General features: G+C 48.0%; 2 protein-coding genes across 6 annotated transcripts; both read left to right on the plus strand.

Moving 5' to 3' along the window:
- The first annotated feature begins 733 nt into the window (after positions 1–733).
- On the plus strand, positions 734–5,808 carry LOC309326829 (twisted gastrulation protein homolog 1-B-like). Its single transcript, XM_081835865.1, has 4 exons — positions 734–908; positions 3,088–3,187; positions 3,609–3,824; positions 5,004–5,808. The coding sequence occupies exons 1-4, from the start codon at positions 795–797 to the stop codon at positions 5,222–5,224; spliced, it is 651 nt and encodes a 216-aa protein (XP_081691991.1). The 5' UTR covers positions 734–794; the 3' UTR covers positions 5,225–5,808.
- Positions 5,809–12,727: 6,919 nt separating this feature from the next.
- HOMEZ (homeobox and leucine zipper encoding) lies at positions 12,728–23,302 on the plus strand. Of its 5 annotated transcripts, none has more exons than XM_081836598.1 (2): positions 12,728–12,850; positions 21,554–23,302. In XM_081836598.1, exon 2 carries the CDS (start codon positions 21,616–21,618, stop codon positions 23,068–23,070), a length of 1,455 nt encoding a protein of 484 aa, XP_081692724.1. In that variant the 5' UTR covers positions 12,728–12,850; positions 21,554–21,615; the 3' UTR covers positions 23,071–23,302. The 5 variants fall into 5 exon arrangements, with proteins under 5 accessions (XP_081692724.1, XP_081692723.1, XP_081692727.1 ...); XM_081836597.1 differs by lacking the exon at positions 12,728–12,850 and adding an exon at positions 12,866–13,126; XM_081836601.1 differs by lacking the exon at positions 12,728–12,850 and adding an exon at positions 16,376–16,500.
- Positions 23,303–23,494: the final 192 nt, after the last annotated feature.

Consider the following 23,494-nt stretch of genomic DNA (forward strand, 5'->3'; position numbering starts at 1 on the left):
TAGAGTAGATCCAAATGGGAAGTATAACAGAGAAAGGGGAAAATGTTAATATAACCACTTTGCAGCTGCAGGAACTAAATTCGTAATACAGTGGTACCTTGGGTTACATACGCTTCAGGTTACAGACTCCACTAACCCAGAAATAGTACCTCGGGTTAAGAACTTTGCTTCAGGATGAGAACAGAAATCGTGCTCTTGCGGTGCGGCGGCAGCAGGAGGCCCCATTAGCTAAAGTGGTGCTTCAGGTTAAGAACAGTTTAAGGTTAAGTACGGACCTCCGGAACGAATTAAGTACTTAACCCAAGGTACCACTGTACTTAAAGAGGCATCAGGGAAGTGTTACGGAATCTGTGTTGATGGGGTACCACCCCCCCACATCTGTTTAAGACCCAAAAGGTATCTGTGGTGCAGCTGGCGAATACAGTACTACCTCGGGTTACATATGCTTCAGGTTACATACACTTCAGGTTACAGACTCCGCTAACCCAGAAATAGGGCTTCAGGTTAAGAACTTTGCTTCAGGATGAGAACAGAAATCGGGCTCTGGCGGCGTGGCGGCAGCAGGAGGCCCCATCAGGTAAAGTGGTGCTTCAGGTTAAGAACGGTTTCAGGTTAAGTATGGACCTCCGGAATGAATTAAGTACTTAACCAGAGGTACCACTGTAAACGTTTTTGTGGGCTACTCAATTTTTTGTCACCTGATCAATGTTCCTCTCCCCATAGGTAACCATTTATCTTCCACTTTCTTCCAGGTCTGTCTACCTACCCCCCCCCCACTGCCCCACATTGTAGCAATGCCCCACGGTGTGGCCTTCCTTTTGGTGGCAGCCATATGGGCTGTGGTCTCCCATGCTGATGGGTGCAATAAGGCTCTCTGCGCCAGCGACGTCAGCAAGTGCTTGCTGCAGGTAAGAGGTTGGGAAAGCACTGCCTTGCATTGGATCATGTTGCAGACCTGCAGGCTTGGATTTGGGATGGGGGGGTTTCCAAGATCCTGAGCAGGGCCGGATTTAGGTTTGATGAGGCCCTAAGCTACTGAAGGTAATGGGGCCCTTTATATGCCCAGCTGTCCTTTGTCAACAACAAATTGTCACTGTTTTTTTTTTGAGTTGAATATATGCTCTTAGGGCCTAATAGGTTTCTAAAGCCTTTTGCCCATGTTGCCACGCAACCAGTCCGTGCAGAATGTAGGGATCCTATATATAGAAATGAGCAAACCAGTGATATTTTAGGGAGCAGGCTAGCAGGTGGGGCCCATGACTTACATCATAGGAGCCTACACAACACACAACACTGTTGCTGTATGTAGGTTTTGTTTTACAGTCATACCTCGGGTTACAGACGCTTCAAGTTGTACATTTGCAGGTTGCGCACTGCGCCGAACCCAGAACTACTGGAATGGGTTACTTCCGGGTTTATGCGCTCATGCATGCGCAACAGCACTACATCGCTCTTTGCGCATGCGCAGAAGTGTCGAATTGCAACCCGTGCATGCGCAGACGTGGCGCTGTGGGTTGCGAACACTGCGGGTTGCAAACGTGCCCCCCGAAAATTCACGTTCACAGCCCTAGCGTCCACTGTATTTGTTTTTTACCTTATATTTTGGAAATGCACATCCAGGTATTTTTTTCCTTTACATTTTTTTGGGCCCCCAAGAAATATAGCCCTAAACTATAGCTTGTTTAGCTTATACATAAATCCAGCACTGGTCCTGAGACCCCTTCTCCCCCTTGAATGGGAGGCTCAGTCACAGCACTACTAGTGCTCTCACACAACATGTGGTTAGAATGCGTGACAAGTACTCCTTCTTGGTGGCGATCAACCCTCTGTATATCTGTATGAGCCGCTACCACGGGCTTCCTTTGGATTGGCAGCCCAGAACGGTCACTCACGCAGAAGCACAGCAAGGCAACCTCTTCATTTGGGCAGGCTGAACTACCCAGTCACAGCTGATGCAGCAATCAGGGGAGAACAGCACATTCATGGCAGGGGGTGACTGGACAGAGTCGAGGCCAGGGCATCAGGCAGAGAGGCAGTGGGCAGCCTCCTCCTCTGGGAGGGTAAACCTGAGTTCACAGTATCTGCTAAGTACAGTGTTACCTCGCAAGACGAATGCCTCGAAAGACGAAAAACTCGCAAAACGAAAGAGTTTTTCGTTTTTTGAGTTGCTTCGCAAGACGGATTTCCCTATGGGCTTGCTTCGCAAGACAGAAACGTCTTGCAAGTTTGTTTCCTTTGTCTTGCAAGTTTGTTTCCTTTTTCTTAAAACCATGCATTCACTTCGAGGAGCAACTCATAGCACGCGGTGTGGTAGCCTTTTTTGAGGTTTTTGAAGACTTTGGTGATTTTTGAAGCTTTTCCAAAGTCCATGCTTCGCAAGACGAAAAAATCGCAAGGCGAATAAACTCGCGGAACGAATTAATTTCGTCTTGCAAGGCACCACTGTATTTAATTATTTCTCAACGTGCACACATTTTGGAAGAATTGGGGACTTTTTTTGGACTATTTGAAAAAGCACTATAAAATGAAATTGCGGGCAGGATTTGAGAAGAAAGGATAAAGTGATTGCATTAGAGGGATTTCTGTAATAGATAAAATATTGATATATAATGTAGTAGAAATGGGTATGAACAAAAACAATGTGGTGTGGGTGGGAAGTCAATATATGAAAAATGTAACTATTTAATTTGAAGTCAGTTTGTAACACTGGTCCTGAAAGACCTTCATTGGCTCCCAGTACGTTTCCGAGCACAATTCAAAGTGATGTTGCTGACCTTTAAAGCCCTAAACGGCCTCCAAAGGCCCAGTATACCTGAAGGAGCATCTCCACCCCCATCGTTCAGCCCAGACACTGAGGTCCAGCACCAACAGCCTTTTGGCTGTTTCCTCCCTGCGAGAAGTGAGGTTACAGGGAACCAGGCAGAGGGCCTTCTCAGTAATGGGGCTGTATTTGTCGAACTGGCCATCCTCACTTTGGGGGCAAAACAGGGGCAGATTTGTGCGCGCACTGGTGTGATCGTTTTACAAAGGGAACTGGGGGTGGGGGGGAGGTCACTGTTAACACCCCCACTTGATATATCTTGGCAGGAAGTGTGCCAGTGCGAGGCCAACCGAGCTGGGTGCCCATGCTGTCGGGAATGTGCTTTCTGCTTGGGAAATCTCTGGGAGTCGTGCTGTGAATGTGTGGGTGAGTGAATTCCAGGGGGTGCTAAACGCCCGTTGCATTGCAGGGTGGGGAAAAAAGGTGGGGGCCAAAGTAGAGATGGGAAGCTCTGGAAAAAAACCAGGAATAAGGGGGGGGGACAGGGGGTTTCCAAAGCCATTCTTTTCTGGAAAAATTGAAAAAAGCAGTTTGAATATTCCACACACTTTCCCCCATTTTTTCTGGGGGAAAACTGGGGGGGAATCGCAAGGCCTTTGAAGAAGCTGGAGTCCTCTTAGTGCTACATGCAAAGGAGGTTCTCTACCACCACAATTGGGCCCCGTCCCCTAAACTGTGAAAATATGGCTGGGGGGAGGGTTTCCAGAACCAGGACGCTGCCTGCTTCTTCCCAGTGGCTGAACTGTGGTCCATGAGGAATTCCGACTTGATTTCTCTTCTCCGCAAGGGCTGTGTGACGAACGCCCCTCCTCGGCTCCCCGCCCTGCCCTGCGGAGCTCCATGCACAACCTGATGTCCCCGGTGCCCTCGCTCTTCCGGGCACTCATGGCCATCTCCGACAACGACCCTCCCATGGGCTGGAGCATCCTGACCCTACCAGTCGAAGAGGAGCTGCGGCAGAACCACGTGGAGACCGGCCACCTCCTCCTGGGGCCTCACACAGGTACACGTGTGGTTGGGGGGGAGAGGGGGCTGTTGGGAGACGCAGGTGGTGCAGGAAGGATACATGCCACTTGCATGGAGGGAGGTGGGTTAAGAGGCAGTGTGGTATAGTGGTTAGAGCTTCAGACTAGCACCTCAGAGAGCAGGGCTTGATCTACAGTAATAAACAACAGGAAACATTCAGATTGACACATACCATATTTTTTGCTCTATAGGACGCACTTTTCCCCCTCCAAAAATGAAGGGGAAATGTGGGTGCGTCCTATGGAGCGAATGCAGGCTTTTGCTGAAGCCTGGAGAGCGAGAAGGGTTGGTGCGCCGACCCCTCTCGCTCCCCGGGCTTCAGGCAGCTATCCTGCCGGGCTCCGAAGGCTTGCGGATAGCAGCTTGCAGCCTTGCCGCCATTCCTGTTCTGGGGGCTGGGGTCAGGGGAAGCTCAGGCTTCCCTCACCCCAGCCCCACGGCTAAAAACGAAGCCACCTGCAACCTCTCTCGGCTGGAGAGGTTGCGTGCGGCTAAAGAGGAAGCCAAGACAGCCAGCAGGATGGATCCCGCTCGCTGTCTTCGCTTCGTTGCTCTTTGGGGCTGGGGGGGTGCATAAAATTTTTTTCTTTATCCCCCCCCCTAAAAACTAGATGCACCCTATGGTCCAGTGTGCCTATGGAGCGAAAAATACGATACCTGTTCACAATGGCACCTGAGGGGTTTTTGGGATTGGCGCGGGGGTTACTTGAGTGATGTGTGCTGTCACCTAGAAGGGCCATTGCCCAGGGACAGACCATCTGCTTTGCATGCAGAAGGTCGCAGGTTCGTCTTCCGGTAGCATTGGGAATGTCTTGTCTGAAACTCTGGAGCACAGCTGCCAGTCATTGTAGAAAGTACAGAGTTTGATCTGACTCGGAATAAGACAGCTTATTCTATTTCTAAAAGGCCCTGGTTCAATTCACACATGAGCTTGTCATTCCCAGCCATTGCCTCTCAGCCTTCCCATTGGCCAGGCTAGCTCCATACTGCCTACACAGGCTGGCAGCATCTCTCCAGGGTCTCAGTCTAGATTCTCTCCTAGCCCTACCTGGGGATCGAGTCTGGGACCCTTCTTTGTGCAAAGCAGACGCATGACATCTGAGCTGCAGCTTTTGTCCTGGGTTCAACTACAACCGTTCTCTCCTCTTGCTTCCAGGCTTGGCCCTCTCGGATGCCAAGGGCCTCAATGCCACCATGCCACCGTGCCAGTCCATTTTCTTCAACGAGTGCCTGTCCATGAGCCGGTGCCGGACGGCTTGCCAGTCGGTGGGCGCCTGGCGCTACCGCTGGTTCCACAATGCCTGCTGCCAGTGTCTGGGGCCAGACTGCCTGGGCTATGGGGGAGCCCACGCACAATGTTCCAGTTGCCGGGACTGAGATCTCTGGGTCTCTCGCCCCCTCAAAAAACACCCACTCGCCTTGCCCTAGCCTCTGCTTGGGCTGCCTGCCCAGTCACACCCAATCTTCCCTTCTTCACTGAGCAAACATGAATGAAGCATTTGCTTTTTGTTGCTGTTCATTAACCTTTTTGGTTCTATGGACCTCTTTGGAGTCATCCCTTGCCCGGCACTGGTCTACGATGGTCCTCCCAAGCAACAGCGGCTTCTGCCCCACCTTCTCCCTCTGCTTATTATGGGTATCTTGCCAGCTACAGCCCCCTCTCTTTGCTCTTTCTTACAACCCAGCTGACTTTGCCTTATTCCCTAATACTCGCTGTTTAAGGCACCCCTCCCCAAAGAGAAAAAGCCTTCTGCTTATAAGCACTGCACCTGGCAAAAAGGTGTCCTAGGTACCTGCCTATAGCCACCTTGTGGGGAAAAAATGCCCCTTTTCCAACCCCTCCGCAGCCCCAAGTTTTCTGAACACCTCGTCCAAGTCAATTGCTTCATGGACCTAGATATAAAGACTTTTGTCAGTTTCCCATCTTTGTAATGATAATAAAAGGAATCTTTTTACCTGTACTGTTGTTATTCTTGTTGTTATGTATTCGTTTTATATATTGTCCCTCATCACAAGATCTCGGGGCAGTTCACAAGACAAGGCAGTTGCGTTGCAAATGCCTCATCAGCCAGATTATCTTCTGAACTGATTATTTATTCTTATTTATATTATTTATAGAATTTATATACCACGCTAAACCTGTAGGTCTCAGGGAGGATCACAGAATAAGATCAAGATATAAAACCACGAAATACATAATAAAAATTAAAACATAGCCTTCCACCCAAAATAAACATGTTTTAAAAGGGAATAGGATGTAAATCAGATCAGCCAAAGGCCTGGTTAAAAAGGAACGTTTTTGCCTGGTGCCTAAAGGTGTACAGTGGTGCCCCGCAAGACGAACGCCTCGCAAGACGGAAAACCCGCTAGACGAAAGGGTTTTCTGTTTTGGAGGCGCTTCGCAAAACGAATTTCCCTATGGGCTTGCTTCGCAAGACGAAAATGTCTTGCAAGTTCCTGCCGGTTTCCCCCCCTTTTCCCCCCCTTTTCCTAAGCCGCTAAGCCGCTTAACAGCTGATCCGCTGATAAGCCGCTTAACAGCTGATCGCTAAAAGCCGCTAAACCGCTAATAGCGCTAATCCGCTAAGCCGTCAATGGGCTTGCTTCACAAGACGAAAAAACCGCTATACGAAGAGCCTCACGGAACGGATTAATTTCATCTTGCGAGGCACCATTGTATAATGAAGGTGGCAGGCGAACTTCCTTGAGGGAGACGGGGAGCCACTGCAGAGAAGGCCTTGTTCTCGTGTTGCCACCCTACAGACCTCTCGAGGAGGAGGCACACAAAGGAGGACCTCAGAAGGTGATCTCAGGGTCTGGGTAGGTTCATATGGAAAGAGGTGGTCCTTGAGGTATTGCGGTCCTTATTAATAGGTTGTTCTACTTACAAATAGCTTTTTATGGGGATGACAAAGTTATCACGACCTGGATAATAAGAAACAACCAGAAACTAGCTTTCCGGGGGAAACGGAGGAAAACAGCATCAAGGCTGCCCCACTTTTCAGCCTAGCTGCTCAGTAGCTGCATCTTCTGGTCCGTCGCCAAGGGAAGCACACTGCTGCGGTCCAGGCAGGAGGTCACCAGATCATGGACAAACAAAGACCAGATCAGACGTGGCTTGTGAAGCAGACTAAACTGGGCCTGAGCATTACTAGCCACAACAGCCTCTTCAGGAAGCTGTGCGGTGTAGTGGTTAAGAGCGGTAGTCTCGTAATCTGGGGAACCGGGTTCGCGTCTCTGCTCCTCCACATGCAGCTGCTGGGTGTCCTTGGGCCAGTCACACTTCTCTGAAGTCTCCCAGCCCCACTCACCTCACAGAGTGTTTGTTGTGGGGGAGGAAGGGAAAGGAGAATGTTAGCCGCTCTGAGACTCCTGAAGGGGAGTGAAAGGCAGGATATCAAATCCAAACTCTTCTCTTCTTCTTCTCTTCGGACTTGTGTGACAAGCTGCAATCTGGCAGTATCCCCAGACTCCGAGCTTGTTTCTTCTGAGGGAGTGCAACACCACCCAGAGGTCTCGGTTTATTGGCCTCCATCACTGCTTCCAGACACTGGCCTGATACCTGATACAGCCTCTCCGGCTTCAGATGGAATGCAGAGATATGCCAGGAGTGTTCAGATGACACACTGCGCCAAATTCCCATTTGACAGCTCCCCAAAGTTTCATTGGTACTATAGTGGGCCTTACATTTCCAGACGAGATCGTGTAGTCCTCCTGCTCTTCAGCAAGAAGGCTGAGCCATTCTGACTTGTTGGTGACTCCAGATACGAGACAAAACACAACACTCCTGTCTCCTATATACAGTTATTCTGGTCCTTGAAGAAAGGATGCACATGTACAGAGAGATCCACTAACATCACCATGCTGTGTAAAACCCACAACCTCTTCCCCAACTCTCACAAATTTAGTCAGCAAGTCATGCGCTCCAGGTCACTGGTGTTGCTATGGTAACCCAGTGCACCTGGTACCCTTATCTCAGGACATCCAGACATGGGGGATGTGCTAACTCAAGACATGAGACCAAACACTTTAATTTCACTCAATGTCCACATTACACCAACACAACTGACCCTCGCGAGCATCCATCCCTTCTCAGGGATGCTCTGCCAAAGCGAGGAAAAGAATCTGCAGCGGGTTCCAGTGAGATCTCGTGGACGTCTCCACTTGTGGCTCTTACGAGATCTCACTGGAAGCCACAGCTGCACAACCCTGGTAAGCGAGGCTTTGGTGGGGGCGGCAAGGGGGTGGTCAGCACTTTCCCCAAATTTTGGTTCAGGTGGCAAAACAGGACGGGCCACCTCTGTCCCTTCTGCAAGGACCCAGATCACCACTGATGTAAACTCTGCATATTTATCTGGTGTAGGAATTCCTGCAGCCGTCTCTCTGCTTATGTGTGGGGAACCTCTAAATGTGGCTGGACTACCATTCTCATCAGCATCTAAGGGCCAAGCATAGCTGATGGACCAGGAATAATAATAATAATAATAATAATAATAATAATAATAATAATAAATTTATACCCCGCTCTCCCCAGCCAAGGCCGGGCTCAGAGCAGCTTACAAGCAATAATAAAAACAAGTTGAATGATTACAACTTAAAAACAAAATTAAAATACAACATTAAAATATTGAAATATTAAAATTTAGCCTCATCGCAGGAGGAGAAGGAAAGGAAAATAGAAAGAGAGTGAGGGAATCAAATTGGCTCCAAGCCAAAGGCCAGGCAGAACAACTCTGTCTTACAGGCCCTGCGGAAATAAATCAGATCCTGCAGGGCCCTGGTCTCATGAGGCAGAGCGTTCCACCAGGCCGGAGCCAGAGTAGAAAAGGCCCTGGCTCTGATTGAAGCCAATCTAACTTCCTTAGGGCCTGGGACCACTAGGGTGTTACTATTTATGGACCTTGAGGCTCTCCGTGGGGCATACCGGGAGAGGCGGTCCCATAGGTACGAGGGTCCTGGCCGTGAAGGGCTTTAAAGGTCAAAAGCAGCACCTTAAATCTGACCCTGTACTCTACCGGGAGCCAGTGCAGTTTGAAAAGCACTGGGTGAATATGCTCCCATGGCAGGGACCCCGTGAGGAGCCTCGCTGCAGCATTCTGCACCCTCTGGAGTTTCTGGGTCAGCTTCAAGGGCAGCCCCGCATACAGCGAATTACAGTAGTCAAGCCTGGAGATGACCGTCGCATGGATCACTGTGGCCAGGTTGGGGCGGGAAAGGTAAGGGACCAACTGCTTGATGCGGCGAACATGGAAAAATGTCACCTTGGCTGTTGCTGTAACTTGTGCCTCCATGGAAAGGGAGGCGTCAAGGATTACACCCAAACTCTTAACGGAAGGCAATGGCCCTACTTGGACTTGGGCCCCCGCAAGAGAAGGCAGTTGGTCCCTCATCCCCATACTATCCCGACCTAGCCATAGGACCTCTGTCTTCGAAGGATTTAGTTTCAATCGGCTCCCATGAAACCATCCAGCCACAGCTTCCAAGCATCTGGTCAGTGTGTAAGGGGCCGAGTCGGTGTGGCCATCCATCAGCAGATAGAGCTGAGTGTCATCAGCATATTGGTGACAGCCCAGCCCAAAGCTCCGGATAATCTGGGCAAGGGGGCGCATAAAGATGTTAAAAAGCATTGGGGAGAGAATTGCGCCCTGTGGCACTCCACACACCAAGGAATGGTGCGACGACATTTCCCTCCCTAGTGCCACCCTCTGTCCCCGACCAGAGATAAAAGAGCACAACCAGTTACGGGCTATGCCCTGTATCCCCACGTCTGCGAGGCGGTGGTCCAGATGATCATGATCGACCATGTCAAAGGCTGCTGACAAATCTAAAATTATCAGCAGTCCTGACCTGCCTCGATCCAGTTGTCTACGGAGATCATCTGTAAGGACAACCAGAGCCGTCTCAGTCCCAAAACCAGGACGGAAACCGGACTGAAATGGATCTAAAGCCGATGTTTCCTCCAGAAACCTACCAAGCTGTTCAGCAACCGCTCTCTCAATTACCTTACCCAGATATGGAAGATTTGAAACTGGGCGGTAATTGGATAGGTCTAAGGGATCTAATGAAGTTTTCTTTAAGAGTGGACACACTACTGCTTCCTTCAGTTCCCCTGGGAATGTCCCCGTGTCAAGGGACAAATTGATAATTTCAACCAGGGGGGTCCGCACAACATCTGGACACTCCCTAATCAGCCAAGACGGGCACAGATCAAGGAGGCAGGTGGTGGGCCTACCAACTTGGAGGAATCTATCCACATCAGTAGGGAGTATCCGATCGAAATGGTCCAACACTGGACCTGATGTCAGTCGAGGGGCCTCCAGTTCAGTCACTGTATCTAAATTGGCAGGGAGGTCACGGCGGAGCAACAGGACTTTCTCCGCAAAAAAGCTCGCGAATGCCTCACAGCTGTGGGTCGAATTTGTGCTTAAATTTGGTTGTCCTCCTAAGGACGTTATTGACCTAATTATTCTAAAAAGTTGTGCCGGGCGAGAGCTAGCAGATGCAATGGAAGCTGCAAAGTAAGATTTCTTAGCAGCTTTCATAGCCATCTCATAGGCTTTCATAAGCGTCCTATAAGATGTTCTTGAGGCTCTGTCACGAGTCCGTTGCCATACTCGCTCTAGCCGTCTGAGATCACGCTTCATTTTCTGGAGCTCCTCAGTAAACCAAGGGGCCCGGTTTCGACGGGGTCGCAGAGGGCGCTTAGGCGCGATCTCATCAATGGCTGCCAAGAGCCGGTTATTCCAGTCCTCAACAAGGTCATCTAATGAGTCACCAGGAGGAGCAGGGTCCCACAAGGCTTGTCGGAATCTATCAGGATCCATCTGTTTTCGCGGACGAGCCCAAATAGGTTCGCCACCCGAGCAGGAGAGGAGCGAGAAGTCAATCTTGGCATTCAGAGCGTAGTGATCAGACCATGGCACTTCCACAGGGGGGAGCATGATCACATCTATGCCAGCCCCAAAGACCAGATCCAGCGTGTGGCCTGCTTGATGAGTGGGGCCCAAAACAAACTGGGAGAGCCCTAGTGTTGCCATGGAAGTCACTAGGCCCAGAGCCTGTGAGGAGGGAGTGGCATCGGCATGGACGTTGAAGTCTCCCAAAACCAGTAGGTTTGGGAACTCCAAGGCCCAGCACGCTACCACCTCCAGCAGGTCTGACAGGGTGGCTGCCGGTGTGCTGGGTGGTTGGTACACCAGCCAGACAGCCAAGCTCTCCTTGGTGCCCCACACGAGACCAACACATTCAATGCCGGAGATCGCTGGTGATGGTAGAGCTCTGAAAGAGCAATCCTCCCGGATTAACAACGCTACTCCTCCCCCCCCCGACCACGATTGATGGAGGACAGAGAAACCTGGGGGTGTTATCTGATGTAGGGAGGCTACTTTGCCTTCCCGTACCCAGGTCTCTGTCACGCAAGCCAGGTCAATCCCCTGTGAGACAAAAAAGTCACGCATGGTGGTGGTTTTGTTGCCTATGGACCTGGCATTGCACAGCACCAATGACGGAGGAATGAGAGGAGGTGTAGTTCAGTCACGTCAGGTGGGCCAAAGGCTGTGCACATCTGCCTTACTAGAGTTTATCCCTCACATATAATGTATTTTTTCCAATAGTGCCTCTGAGCATGTGCAGAATGGCTTTCCCTCGACATTATGAACATGCTTTCTACAAGGCAGTTGTCCAATGATAGATTCAAAGAGTAAAGAGGAAGTTGAGTGGAGATGGAAGATCAACAATCCCTGTTTTACTAATGAGGCACTGCAAAATCAGTCATCTTGTTTAACTAATGAGGCACCCCAAAATCAACTATAAAGCCGGTGCAGAGTAATGGTTTACGTGTGTTGTAAATAAAAAATATGCCCTTTTCCCTTATGGGGTATCCAAGAGCCCATATAGAGTCCTTACATAGGTTCCCTATTGGTAGGAGAAAATAACAGAGGCCAACCAGAGAACATTGAGAAGCAAAGCAGCTAGTAAGCTTGATCTTTATTGATCTGTTGCAACAGGGTACTCCCCTCACGCTCAGGAGAGGAGGAGGACCCCCAAAATTACTGTGCAAGGGCTTATAAAGACTTTTGAAATTCCCATCCTGTAGATCAAGACCACCCCCAGAAACATTATGCATTCATCACAGAAAGGGTGTAACCTAAGACCACCCCTCAGATAAGGCGATCTAAAACAGAACATTTGCATGTTGTTTTCTCCTGTCGCTTTGTTTATTTCCTGTCTGGCAGGTTACTTGATTGGATTTATTGGGGAGCCTGGGCAGTCTTTTGTAATGATAAGGCTCACACCCTTATTCAAACACAGATTAAGACAGGATTTGTGAAGGAAGAGACAATGGGGAGGCTTTTCCATTTTGACCATGCAGAGAAACATTTGCTCAGTTTAGGAATCAAAATGGTTCCAGGTTGGCTTTCCTGTGCTGATCTATGTACGTGTGGTTATGAACGTTGCCATATATCTAAGACCATAAAATTCCTATCACACGTGCAAGACATATGAGGACCAGAAAGGTCACCAAATCCCAGCTGGACTGTTAACAAACTGCTAATCAACTTAAGTTTCATTCAGAGTGTGGGTCCACTGAAATTAATGGAGCAATGTTTGTCATGTTAATTGTTTTCTATAGGTCAGCTCTGAATAAAACTTAGTTGGATGCTCTCCTGAGTTTTAAACAAAACCCCACCACAGCACCAAGCTTCAGATCCCTACCCTAATGTGGTCCCATACCTTCCCAATGGCCTCAGGGGGGAAGCAGATGCTTTCTCATCCTCGCAATTGATATTATTTCGACTTATTCACCCCCACACAAGCCTCCACATACAAAGATATATTAAAATCGCAGTTCCTCCCTATCGGACACAGAGCAGCCTTATGCCCTGAGCATTCTGGAACGCCTGAAGCCACAATGAAGGGGGAGAGGGCGCAAAGATGCTTCAGAGCACATTCAGAGTAAAGAACCATTCCCACACATGTGGGGCGAAGGGGCTGGGTTTTCAGGTAAGGGGGTGTGGCTTGAACCTTGGTTCCTATTCAAAAACAGACGCCCGTCCTGAGTGGAACCCTGGAGTCCTGCTGGCTGGGCGCCTCGCTGCTTGCCTCGCTCTGCTTGGAGATCCCAGGAGTCCGGCTTTGCTGGCCGGCTGCCTCTTCCAGCCAATGGCAGGTCCCCGGCCCGTACGGCTGCCCAGCCCAACCTCCTCCATCCCCGCCGGCTCCCCAAGCGGGCGCAACCCGACTGCAAGGGGGAAGAAGAGCCGGAGCAGGCCCTAGCGGGTGAGTGGCCATGGTCGGCAGGAGCCTCAGCTGCGCCCTCCCCTCTTCCGTTTCGCCTGGGCCTGCTGCGATCCCTCCTCTACTGAGCCTTTCCTTCATTGCCTCCCCTTTTGCTAGCCTTGGTGCTACATCCCTCCTTTTCCTCTTCCTGGCTTTTCTCCCAGGAACTCTGCTGCTCTTTTCTGCTTTCCTCTTTCTGCTTTCCTCTTTCCTCTTTTCTCTTCCTCTTTTCTGCTTTTCCTCTTTCTTTTCTCTTTCTGCTTTCGCTCTCTCGTCTTCCACATGCAAAAATATTCCCCCTTTCCACCGATTCCCGTCTCCTCTCATCCTTTTCTCTTCCGCCGCTCGCCCTACCCCTCCACCTCTTTCGGCCTGTCCATCCCTGCTTCTTTCTCTTTTGTTTACCACCTCTTCCCAAAACTGCTATAATAAGACGATATTGCGGTGGAGTAAGGAAGGTGGGGAGAAAAATAAACAGCGGTCTTCCGGTTTCCTTCCTTGTTTGTTCTGGGAAGCGTGCCTGGGCAAAGTGGGAGCCCTGGGAGAGAAGTGGCAGAGTAGAGAGGAGGAGAGAGTAAGGCATGCTCACAATTGTGTGAGACTGTAGTTAAAGCAGGTAGTCAGGGGAATGGGATAGGGACAGGGGGGCAAGTGGGGAGGACTGAAAGATGCTGCAAAAGGATTTGGGGGTGAATTGGGCCGGAGACAGTATGGGGTTGTGTCAGCAGTGGTGTGACTGAAGTTTTACAGCAGGGGCTGGGAATGGCAGCCCAGGAGATTTATGGATAGAGACTAGAGTCTAGGGAGGCAGAGTTCAGTCTTGCTGGGTGCTGCTTTGCCAGGGTGTTCTCTGCAGTGAAGAAGCAAACCATTACAGGTGGCAGGATCAAATCCTTACAGAGTAATAAGACAGGTCCCTGCCCCAAGGAGTTTACAACGGCGGGAGGCCTCATTAGGGAAAGCGCACCTTGGTTTAAGAACAGACTTCCGGAATGGATTAAGTTCGTAAGCCGAGGTACCACTGTATAGACTTTTGAAACTGCCCACCCTGTAGCCCAAGGACCCCCCCCCCCAAAAAAAAATCATACATACATTATAGAAGGAGGCGGTCTCCATCAGAAATTTGAGAGTGCTGCAACTCTCCTGTCTGCTAGATTACCTGATAATGCCTTACTTGATTGCATTTTCTGGGTAGCCTGGCCGTTCCTTTGAGATGGTAAATACTTAGTTCCTGGATCTCTTATGCATATTGATAACAGATACTTGCCAGACTCTAGATTTCATGCATGCACACGAAAGACAGTTGGAAAGCTTTCCCCATTTCCTTTTTTTTTTATAAATATTTATTAAAGTTTTTAAATATAAATGCACAAATAATAAACAGTCTTACTTCTATCACAGACATAATTTCATCACTTCTTTGGACTTCCTCACGTCTCCCGCTCCCATTTACATCGTTAAAATTTTTTTCCAAACAAATTATCAACTTGTTTACAATCTCATGTCCACTCATTCAAATATAATCTAGCACTTCTTCCAAAAAATTTTATATTTTCTTTAGTCTCACTTATCATCAAATTTCAAATCTAATTTAGTGGTGGCCAGTTTTTTATAATCTAGCATCCTTCTTAACATTCAACCAAATTACAATGTTTTTGTAGATACATCTTAAATTTCTCCCAGTCTTCCTCCATCTTCTCTTCTCCCAGGTTACGGATTCTGCCTGTCATCTCGGCCAGTTGCATATAGTCCATCAGTTGCATCTGCCACTCTTCCAGTGTGGGTAGATCTTGAGTTTTCCAGTTTTTTGCGATGAGTATCCTTGCTGCTGTTGTTGCATACATAAAGAATGTTCGGTCCTTCTTTAACACCTTCTGGCCGACAATACCCAGAAGGAAGGCCTCTGGTTTCTTAGTGAAGGTATACTTAAATACCTTTTTCAGCTCATTATATATCATTTCCCAGAAGACCTTCACCTTAGGGCATGTCCACCAGAGGTGAAAGAATGTTCCTTCGTTTTCTTTACATTTCCAACATTTATTATCAGACGAATGGTATATTTTGGCAAGTTTAACTGGGGTCATGTACCATCTATATATCATTTTCATTACATTTTCCTTCAGAGCATTACATGCGGTGAAGTTCAGCCCAGTGGTCCACAACCTTTCCCAGTCCTCAAACATAATGTTATGCCCAATGTCCTGTGCCCATTTTATCATAACCGATTTAACCATTTCGTCTTGTGTATTCCATTTTAACAGCAGGTTATACATTCTTGATAATACCTTAGTCTTTGGTTCTAACAATTCAGTTTCTAACTTCGATTTCTCCACCTGGAACCCTAACTTTTTATCATTTTTAAAAACTTCTTTAATCTGAGCATAATGTAACCAGTCTCGCACCTTATCCTTCATTTTCTCCAAACTCTGCAATTTCCAATTGTCTCCATCTTTTTCTAATATTTCCCAATATTTTGGCCATTTAGCCTCCATATTGGGTCTTAGCTTTCCCCATTTCCTTCCTCCTTGCAGATAAATATTTGAGGTCAATTTGGGAGAGTCAAAATGGCTTCAGGATTGTTCTCCTGTACTATTTCAGACACGTGGTTTATATACTTAGGTATGTGTTTGCCTTATACGTTTATGAACATTTATTCTATATTTCAGACCTTTGAATTCTTAGAACACATGCTAAGTTTTCAATTTTATGCACACTTACCTGGGAGTAAGCCCCATTTAATTCAGTGGCGCTGAACTTCTGAACAATACCCACACTCCGTTAAACAAACTGGATGAGCAGAATGCTGTTGAGATGGCTGTGTGCAGTCTTGGAGGCAGTCTGCCTCTGAAATCCATTTGCTGGGGATGGAAATGAGCAAAAGAGCGGACTGCGCTCATGCCCTCCTTGTGGGCTAGGGAACATAATGCCAATCTGGTGCCCTTTGGGTGTTGTTACACTACAGCTCCCACGAGCCCCTGCTAGCATGGCCAAAAGCCAGTGGTGATGGGAACTGTAGTCCAACAACATCTGAAGGACACATGGCTACCCACCCCCAGTCATTTGGGATTTGGCTGCACAGCATCTTTTTCTTGTCGCTGGGTATACTCAGCAACACAGGCATCCACCAGATAAGGGATTAAGGAGCCAGTGACAGGGTGTGACTGGATGAATGTTAACTCATCAGTTCTGCAGAACCATTTCACACACAGAATTCCATACAGTTGCTGTTCTGTTTGCCCTTGCTGTGCCATTCCCATTCTACAGTGGGCCTCTGAACTCCCATGGACCTTGCTGGGTGCTGGAGCTGGATGTGGGGAGCTGAGGTTGAAAGAGAGGGACTTGGCCAAGGGCTATGCAGTGAGCAGGTGGCAGAGGTGGGACTGGCCTTGGCTCTAAGTACAGGTGGACAAATTCCTCCACATTTATTTATTTATTTATTTATTTATTATTTATTTATTTCACTTATTTCAATCGATTTCAATCCATTACCCCCGAGGATGTGGACAGGCTGCTTGGACGCGTGAAACCAACCACCTGTCTCCTGGATCCTTGCCCATCCTGGCTAATAAAAGCAAGCCGGGAAGGGCTGGGCGATGGGCTCTGCGGAGTGGTGAATGCTTCCCTCTGTGAGGGAACATTCCCACATCCACTGAAAGAGGCGGTCATCAAACCGCTTCTTAAAAAACCATCTTTAGACCCAGCCAGTATGGCCAACTATCGCCCAGTCTCAAATCTTCCATTCTTGGGCAAGGTGATTGAGCACGTGGTTGCTGAACAACTCCAGGCACGCCTGGAGGATGCTGACCGTTTGGATCCCTTCCAATCAGGATTCAGGCCTCATCATGGGACTGAAACTGCCTTGGTTGCGCTGGTTGATGATCTCCGGCGAGCTAGGGACAAAGGTGAGAGTTGTTTCCTAGTTCTGCTGGATCTCTCAGCGGCCTTTGATACAATCGACCATAACATCCTTCTGGACCGTCTAGAGGGGCTGGGAGCTGGGGGCACTGTTATACAGTGGTTTCGCTCCTTCCTCCTGGGCCGTGTCCAGAAAGTGGTGGTGGGGGATGAGTGTTCAGACCCCTGGGCCCTCACTTGTGGGGTGCCTCAGGGTTCCGTCCTCTCCCCCATGCTTTTTAACATCTATATGAAGCCGCTGGGAGAGATCATCAGGGGGTTTGGACTGGGTGTCCATCAATATGCAGATGATACCCAGCTCTACCTCTCTTTCAAATCAGAACCAGTGAAGGCGGTGAAGGTCCTGTGTGAGTGCCTGGAGGCGATTGGAGGATGGATGGCGGCTAATGGATTGAGGTTGAATCCTGACAAGACAGAAGTACTGTTTTTGGGGGACAGGGGGCGGGCTGGTGTGGAGGACTCCCTGGTCCTGAATGGGGTAACTGTGCCCCTGATGGACCAGGTGCGCAGCCTGGGAGTCATTTTGGACTCACAGCTGTCCATGGAGGCGCAGGTCAATTCTGTATCCAGGGCAGCTGTCTACCAACTCCACCTGGTACGCAGGCTGAGACCCTACCTGCCCACGGACTGTCTCGCCAGAGTGGTGCATGCCCTAGTTATCTCCCGCTTGGACTACTGCAATGCGCTCTACGTGGGGCTACCTTTGAAGGTGACTCGGAAACTACAACTAATCCAGAATGCGGCAGCTAGACTGGTGACTGGGGGCAGCCGCCGAGACCACATAACACCGGTCTTGAAAGACCTACATTGGCTCCCAGTACGTTTCCGAGCACAATTCAAAGTGCTGGTGTTGACCTTTAAAGCCCTAAACGGCCTCGGCCCAGTATACCTGAAGGAGCGTCTCCACCCCCATCGTTCTGCCCGGACGCTGAGGTCCAGCGCCAAGGGCCTTCTGGCGGTTCCCTCATTACGAGAAGCAAAGCTACAGGGAACCAGGCAGAGGGCCTTCTCGGTAGTGGCACCCGCCTTGTGGAACGCCCTCCCATCAGATGTCAAAGCGATAAATAACTACCTGACATTCAGAAGACATCTTAAGGCAGCCCTGTTCAGGGAAGTTTTTAATCTGTGATATTTTAGTGTATTTCTGGTTTTTATGGAAGCCGCCCAGAGTGGCTGGGGAAACCCAGCCAGATGGGTGGGGTACAAATAATAAATTATTATTATTATTATTATTATTATTATTATTATTATTATTATTATTATTTTCCCCCCCAGCTTTTCACTAGATGGCTTTATTGAGTTTTTGAAAATCATTTGTTGCGACGTCAGAATTTGTTAACGACTTTAACTTTCTTTTGAAAACAAGATGGGTTAAAAGTTCTCAAATCTTTTTTATAATAAATTTTATTTATTTTCAGTGTATGAACACTAGGTCTAGGCTATTTTTTTAAAGGGGTGGGGAGTTCTGGGCAACTTAATGGGAGCAGATCTGCAGAAGCTGATGGAGAAAATGTAAAAAAAGGTTAAGGAAAGCAGTCCTTAAATAAATAAATAAAAAACCCAAGTAAATGCAAGTTAGGATAGAGGACCCAAAGAGTCCGGCTCCCCTTAAAGGACCAGCTTCCTGGGGATTGAGAAACTCCACCTTCTTCCCTCTGTTTCCCAGCGTGCACTGCAGGGAGCAGGGAAGAGAAAAAAGGAAGGAAAGTCCTGAAGTGGGGGAGGAGTCAAGGGAGAAAAGTGAGTATAGAGGGAGAGAATTCAGGCGTGGGGAGATGGGAGGGGATTTTGACCTAGGGAGGAAAAGCAAGAGGGAAGGTTAGGCAGTGCTGGAAAGAGAAATGTTGAAGTTAAAGTAGGTTGCTGGCAAAAGGGGGTGGTACTGTGAAATCTCAGGATATCGGTTGGGTAAATGGTCCTCCTTTAGGGATGCTTATGTCTGAGTACCTGGAGAATAGTTATACACAGACACATATTCTACAAAATTCCTCCCCTCAAAGATCGAATGAAGCGGATCTGGGCAGCTAGTACTATGATGTTTACATAGTTAGTTGCAAAACCTTGGAGAATGCGGTCTGCTTTTGATGGATTTGTGATTTATTTTGTATTAATGCTGACTTTTGGGGCATTTAATCTTCTGGTGCCTTTGGAAATTGGCATTCATTGCTGCATTGTTGCTTCATTATCCTATTTAATTAAAGGCCATCTGCTTTCTAAAACTATTAGAGAAAAATTGGAATTTCAGTCTGGCTGATCAGTGCTGTGTGTGTACAGACATATACAGACAGACAGACACCCGTGTGTGTGTGTGTGTGTGTGTGTGTGTGTGTGTGTGTGTGTAAATCATTGTATGCTGAAATACATAACAGACTCCCCAGAGGCTTGCAGTTTAAAAGATTTGGATGAATACGAGGGAACACGTGAGATAGCAGAAGGTAAATGCGGAAATTGGATCAAACTGGAGTCCCAAGTGAACAATTCTAGAACATATATAATGGAACTGAACAGATGCACACAGTGTTGAAACTGAGCTATATATCTTTCCATGCTCTAGAGCAGTTTTTTCCAAAGTGATGGCTAATATAGCTCCCCACACCCCAGGTTGGTGGAACTGTGCAGGGAGTGAATACAGACCTCAGAGTCAAAGGGGGCTGAATTGTTAAACCCGTACCAGAAGAGGACCAATGTTAGCAACTGAGATATGAAAGCTAGGAGCTAAACGGCACCTTAAACCTAGGTTATGGGCGCAACAATGGAATGTATTGGTATGCTTTTTTATAACAAGAATACAAAGCTGAAAGTGAATGAACTGCACCTAAAATATTGTGTTCATCTTTCACATGGTCTAGTCTTTCCCCTGCCCACTCCCCTAATATTCTTAAGAGGGTCTCTCCTCCAGAGAGTAGCTGGAAGAGGGGAGGAAGAAAAAGGTCCTCCTTTCTTTCCACTCTGCGGTTTTAATCTGAAATCTTGGGTGCTGAACTGAGCCCTTAGCTCAGAAACTGCCTGCACTAATGAAATTCCCTGTCTCAAAATGAACCTAGAACAATGGGAGTTTTGAACACTGAAAAGGACTAGGAGTGGAAAATAAAATTTCTGTGTATTGTTTGAAAATTTAATCAGGAACTATGAGTATCAGAAATAAAAGGCATGGGAATATACAGAGGGTACCTTCTTTGCCTATGAGGAATGTTTATTATATATTGATTTAAAAAACAAAACATTGTTTCACTTGTTGATGACAACTTTATAAGCTTATCAAGGGGTAAATGAACTCAGATGTTTGGGAATCCCTGTTTTGGGGAGCACCAGCAGGCTTTGGGGGACCCCAAGGTTTGCAGAAGGACAAAAAAAAGTCAGAGGAAAATGCCTAAAACAGAAAAACACCCAAATGAAGACTGAGCATATTCAGTGGCCATAGAATTGCTGGTTGGATGTTTGGGGCAGGGTAGCGGATGGAGCAGCTGGACTCCTGAACGATGGAATTGCACACTGTAACATTTTGTTGCAGACCCTACGTGTTTTTCTATTCTCAAACCAGATCTAATTCTGGCTTCATAGCTTGCTTAATAAGAAGGAAATTAAAACTGTTTGCCAGTTTGGATGTATGGAAAACTGGTTTAAATAAGCCTCAATATTGGCAGCAAATCTGGGAGCATGAGAGGAGGGAAGGGGTCTGGAATGAGTGCAATGGCATGCAGTTTGTTTGGGGGCTGATAAGTTACTTCTGAAGCAGGCCAAAAGGCCATTTAATAGCTAAATGTTATTTAGAAGGGAGGCTGTGTTGGTCTGCATCAGTAAAACAGCCACGTGACTCTAATCCGTTCCAGAAGTCTGTTCTTAAACCAAAACCATTCTTAAACCAAAGTGCACTTTCCCTAATGAGGCCTCCTGCTGCCGGTGCCCTTCCACTGTTCGGATTCCGTTCTTAGACTGAGGTAAAGTTTGCAAACTGGGACACTACTTCTGGTTTTCCAGAATTCATAAACCAAATCGTTCGTAAACAGGACTGTTCTTAAACTGAGGTACCACTGTAAATGCTTTTCTATCACCCCACACCACCCTGACCAATTCTCTGCACATAGATAGAAGGCTAGGTTAGAACTCCTCTTCCAAACACAGTGGCTTGCAATATACAGTAGTACCTCAGGTTAAGAACTTAATTTGTTCTGGAGGTCCATTCTTAACCTGAAACTGTTCTTAACCTGATGTACCACTTTAGCTAATAGGGCCTCCCGCTGCCACCGCCGTGCCATTTCTGTTCTTATCCTGAAGCAAAGTTCTTAACCCGAGGTATTATTTCTGGTTAGCGGAGTCTGTAACCTGAAGTGTAAGTAACCTGAAGCGTCTGTAACCCAACGTACCACTGTACAGGAAATATTTCTTTTCTTCACCTGGAAGTGAACACTACAATTTCCTCATTGTGGTGCTATCTCTCCTGTCCCCACTTCCTCTAATGTAATTTCTTCTTCTTCTTTTGACCCATATTCTTCCTTTACTCTTTGGTTCTAGCTCTTCTGAGGGACAGAAGCTGATCCCCGGAGATAGAAGACTTCTTGTAGACGACAGCAGTCATGCCCCCCAACAAGGATGCCCCGGGCTGCCTTGGCTCACCTCCCGGTTTGATCTGCCTACCACCCATCTCTGAGGACCTCCAGTTGGTGTGGACACAGGCAGCACAGACAAGCGACCTTGATGGCAACCAGCATCTGCTACAAACTTTCAGCTATTTTCCATACCCCAGCCTCTCTGATCTGGCCTTGCTCTGCCTGCGTCATGGCCTCCACATGGAAAAGGTCAAGGCCTGGTTCATGGCACAGCGTCTACGCTGTGGCATCAGTTGGAGTGCAGAGGAAATTGAAGAGACTCGAGCTCGCCTCATCTACCATCAGGACCAGCTTCACTTTAGCTGCCTGCTTGCCAGGAATGATGATGACCCCTGGCACCAAACTTGTAAGAGTCAGGAATATCACCAATCGGTTCCTACCTCTGTGCACCATTCCACTAAATATCCGCCAAATCAGCAGTCTTCCATAACTCCCTTAAGCCACTTCACCACAGCCCAAGGAATGATGGAACTTGGGAGAATCACTCAGGACATTTGGGAATTGAAGGGGAATGTCTCGTCCCACCATAACAAAGTTCAGGAGAACTGTGAACCTTCAGGAACCTCCGTGCAGCTTCACAATGCCAAAGAAATCCTTTCTAGTTCTTATCTACCTACCACAACCACCAGCATGGATCGCAACTTCCATAACTCTCACCCTATGACCTGGGGTCTCACCAAAGCATCCCTGCAGCCGGCTGAACCTATCACCCCTGCAGTGAATGGTGGGCATCACCCAGTGATTCTTCCAGCGGTCTCTTCCACCAAAGCTACCCCATCATCCTCTATAGCTACAGCCAATGTTGAGTCACACAGCCTTCAGAACTATCAGTGCCCTGTAGGGGACCAGCAGCAGGCTTCAGGTTACCTCTCGGACATTCTTCGCAAACCTAGGCGAAAAACAAAGGAACAACTGGATATGTTAAAGTCCTTCTTCCTTCATCGTCAGTGGGCCAGGAGAGAGGACTATCACCAGCTGGAGAAGATTACTGGGCTACCACGAGCAGAGATCATCCAGTGGTTTGGAGACACTCGCTATGCCCTCAAACATGGCCAGCTGAAATGGTTTCGGGACAATGCAGGACAGAACCCAGAGCCTGTCTCCTCATTACCTTCTCACCCACCTCATGCTCACCATCCAGACATAAGCCAACTGAAACGGTATCGTGCAAGCGACCTACAGCTGCAGGAAAACGACTTGTCGGCACTGTGCCATGAGTCTGGCATAGAGGCTGAGCAGGTGCTGAAGTATTTCAATTCACACTCACCAGCACCATGCGAGGTAGAGGTATGCTTGGGGGATGAGGACGAAGTAGATGAGGAGGTGGCAGCCGCTATGATAAAAGTAGAAGATGAAGACTATGAGGAAGATGATGACAATGAGGACGAGGAGGAAGACGACGATGAAGACTGGGTTGCCTAGGGCTGTTGTGTGAATGTTGGATGGATGCTAGCGATTCTGGACTTCTGAGATAGGTCTGGGAGAGGGATCAAGATGCAACTGGCAAATGTGTTATGAGGTTCTGTTCCATCAAATTCCTGCCCTTAGCCATGGTTCCAAAACACTGAATTTGGTCCCCTTTTCTGTTCCAGCATATTTATGTGTGTGTTTTTTCAAGTTTTAGAATTGAAGTAAAATAAATTTGTACCATGCAGTGATGTGTTTAATCAAAGATTTAAAAAGGTGTAGGATAGGGGGCTTCCCACACCCTTTCTCCAGAATCCATAGAATGAGCCTGTTCAGTAGTGTGCTGGACCTATAAATTTCTTTCTTATCGAACTTTCAAATTGTGTTGTGCTCATAGAGGCCAAATTGTTTCCTTCTTCTAGAATCCTGATGCATTTTT

Source organism: Podarcis erhardii (assembly GCF_964252035.2).
Source record: "Podarcis erhardii genome assembly, chromosome: 13".
Taxonomy (NCBI): Eukaryota; Metazoa; Chordata; class Lepidosauria; order Squamata; family Lacertidae; genus Podarcis; species Podarcis erhardii.

What these genes read in the sequence shown, in the direction of transcription:
- LOC309326829 (XM_081835865.1), top strand. Translation starts at nt 795, where the DNA reads ATGCCCCACGGTGTGGCCTTCCTTTTGGTGGCAGCCATATGGGCTGTG. An exon ending in TCAGCAAGTGCTTGCTGCAG is followed by an intron (nt 909 to 3,087) that starts GTAAGAGGTTGG and finishes ATATCTTGGCAG; the next exon opens with GAAGTGTGCCAGTGCGAGGC. An exon ending in CCTCCTGGGGCCTCACACAG is followed by an intron (nt 3,825 to 5,003) that starts GTACACGTGTGG and finishes TCTTGCTTCCAG; the next exon opens with GCTTGGCCCTCTCGGATGCC.
- HOMEZ (XM_081836598.1), top strand. Translation starts at nt 21,616, where the DNA reads ATGCCCCCCAACAAGGATGCCCCGGGCTGCCTTGGCTCACCTCCCGGT.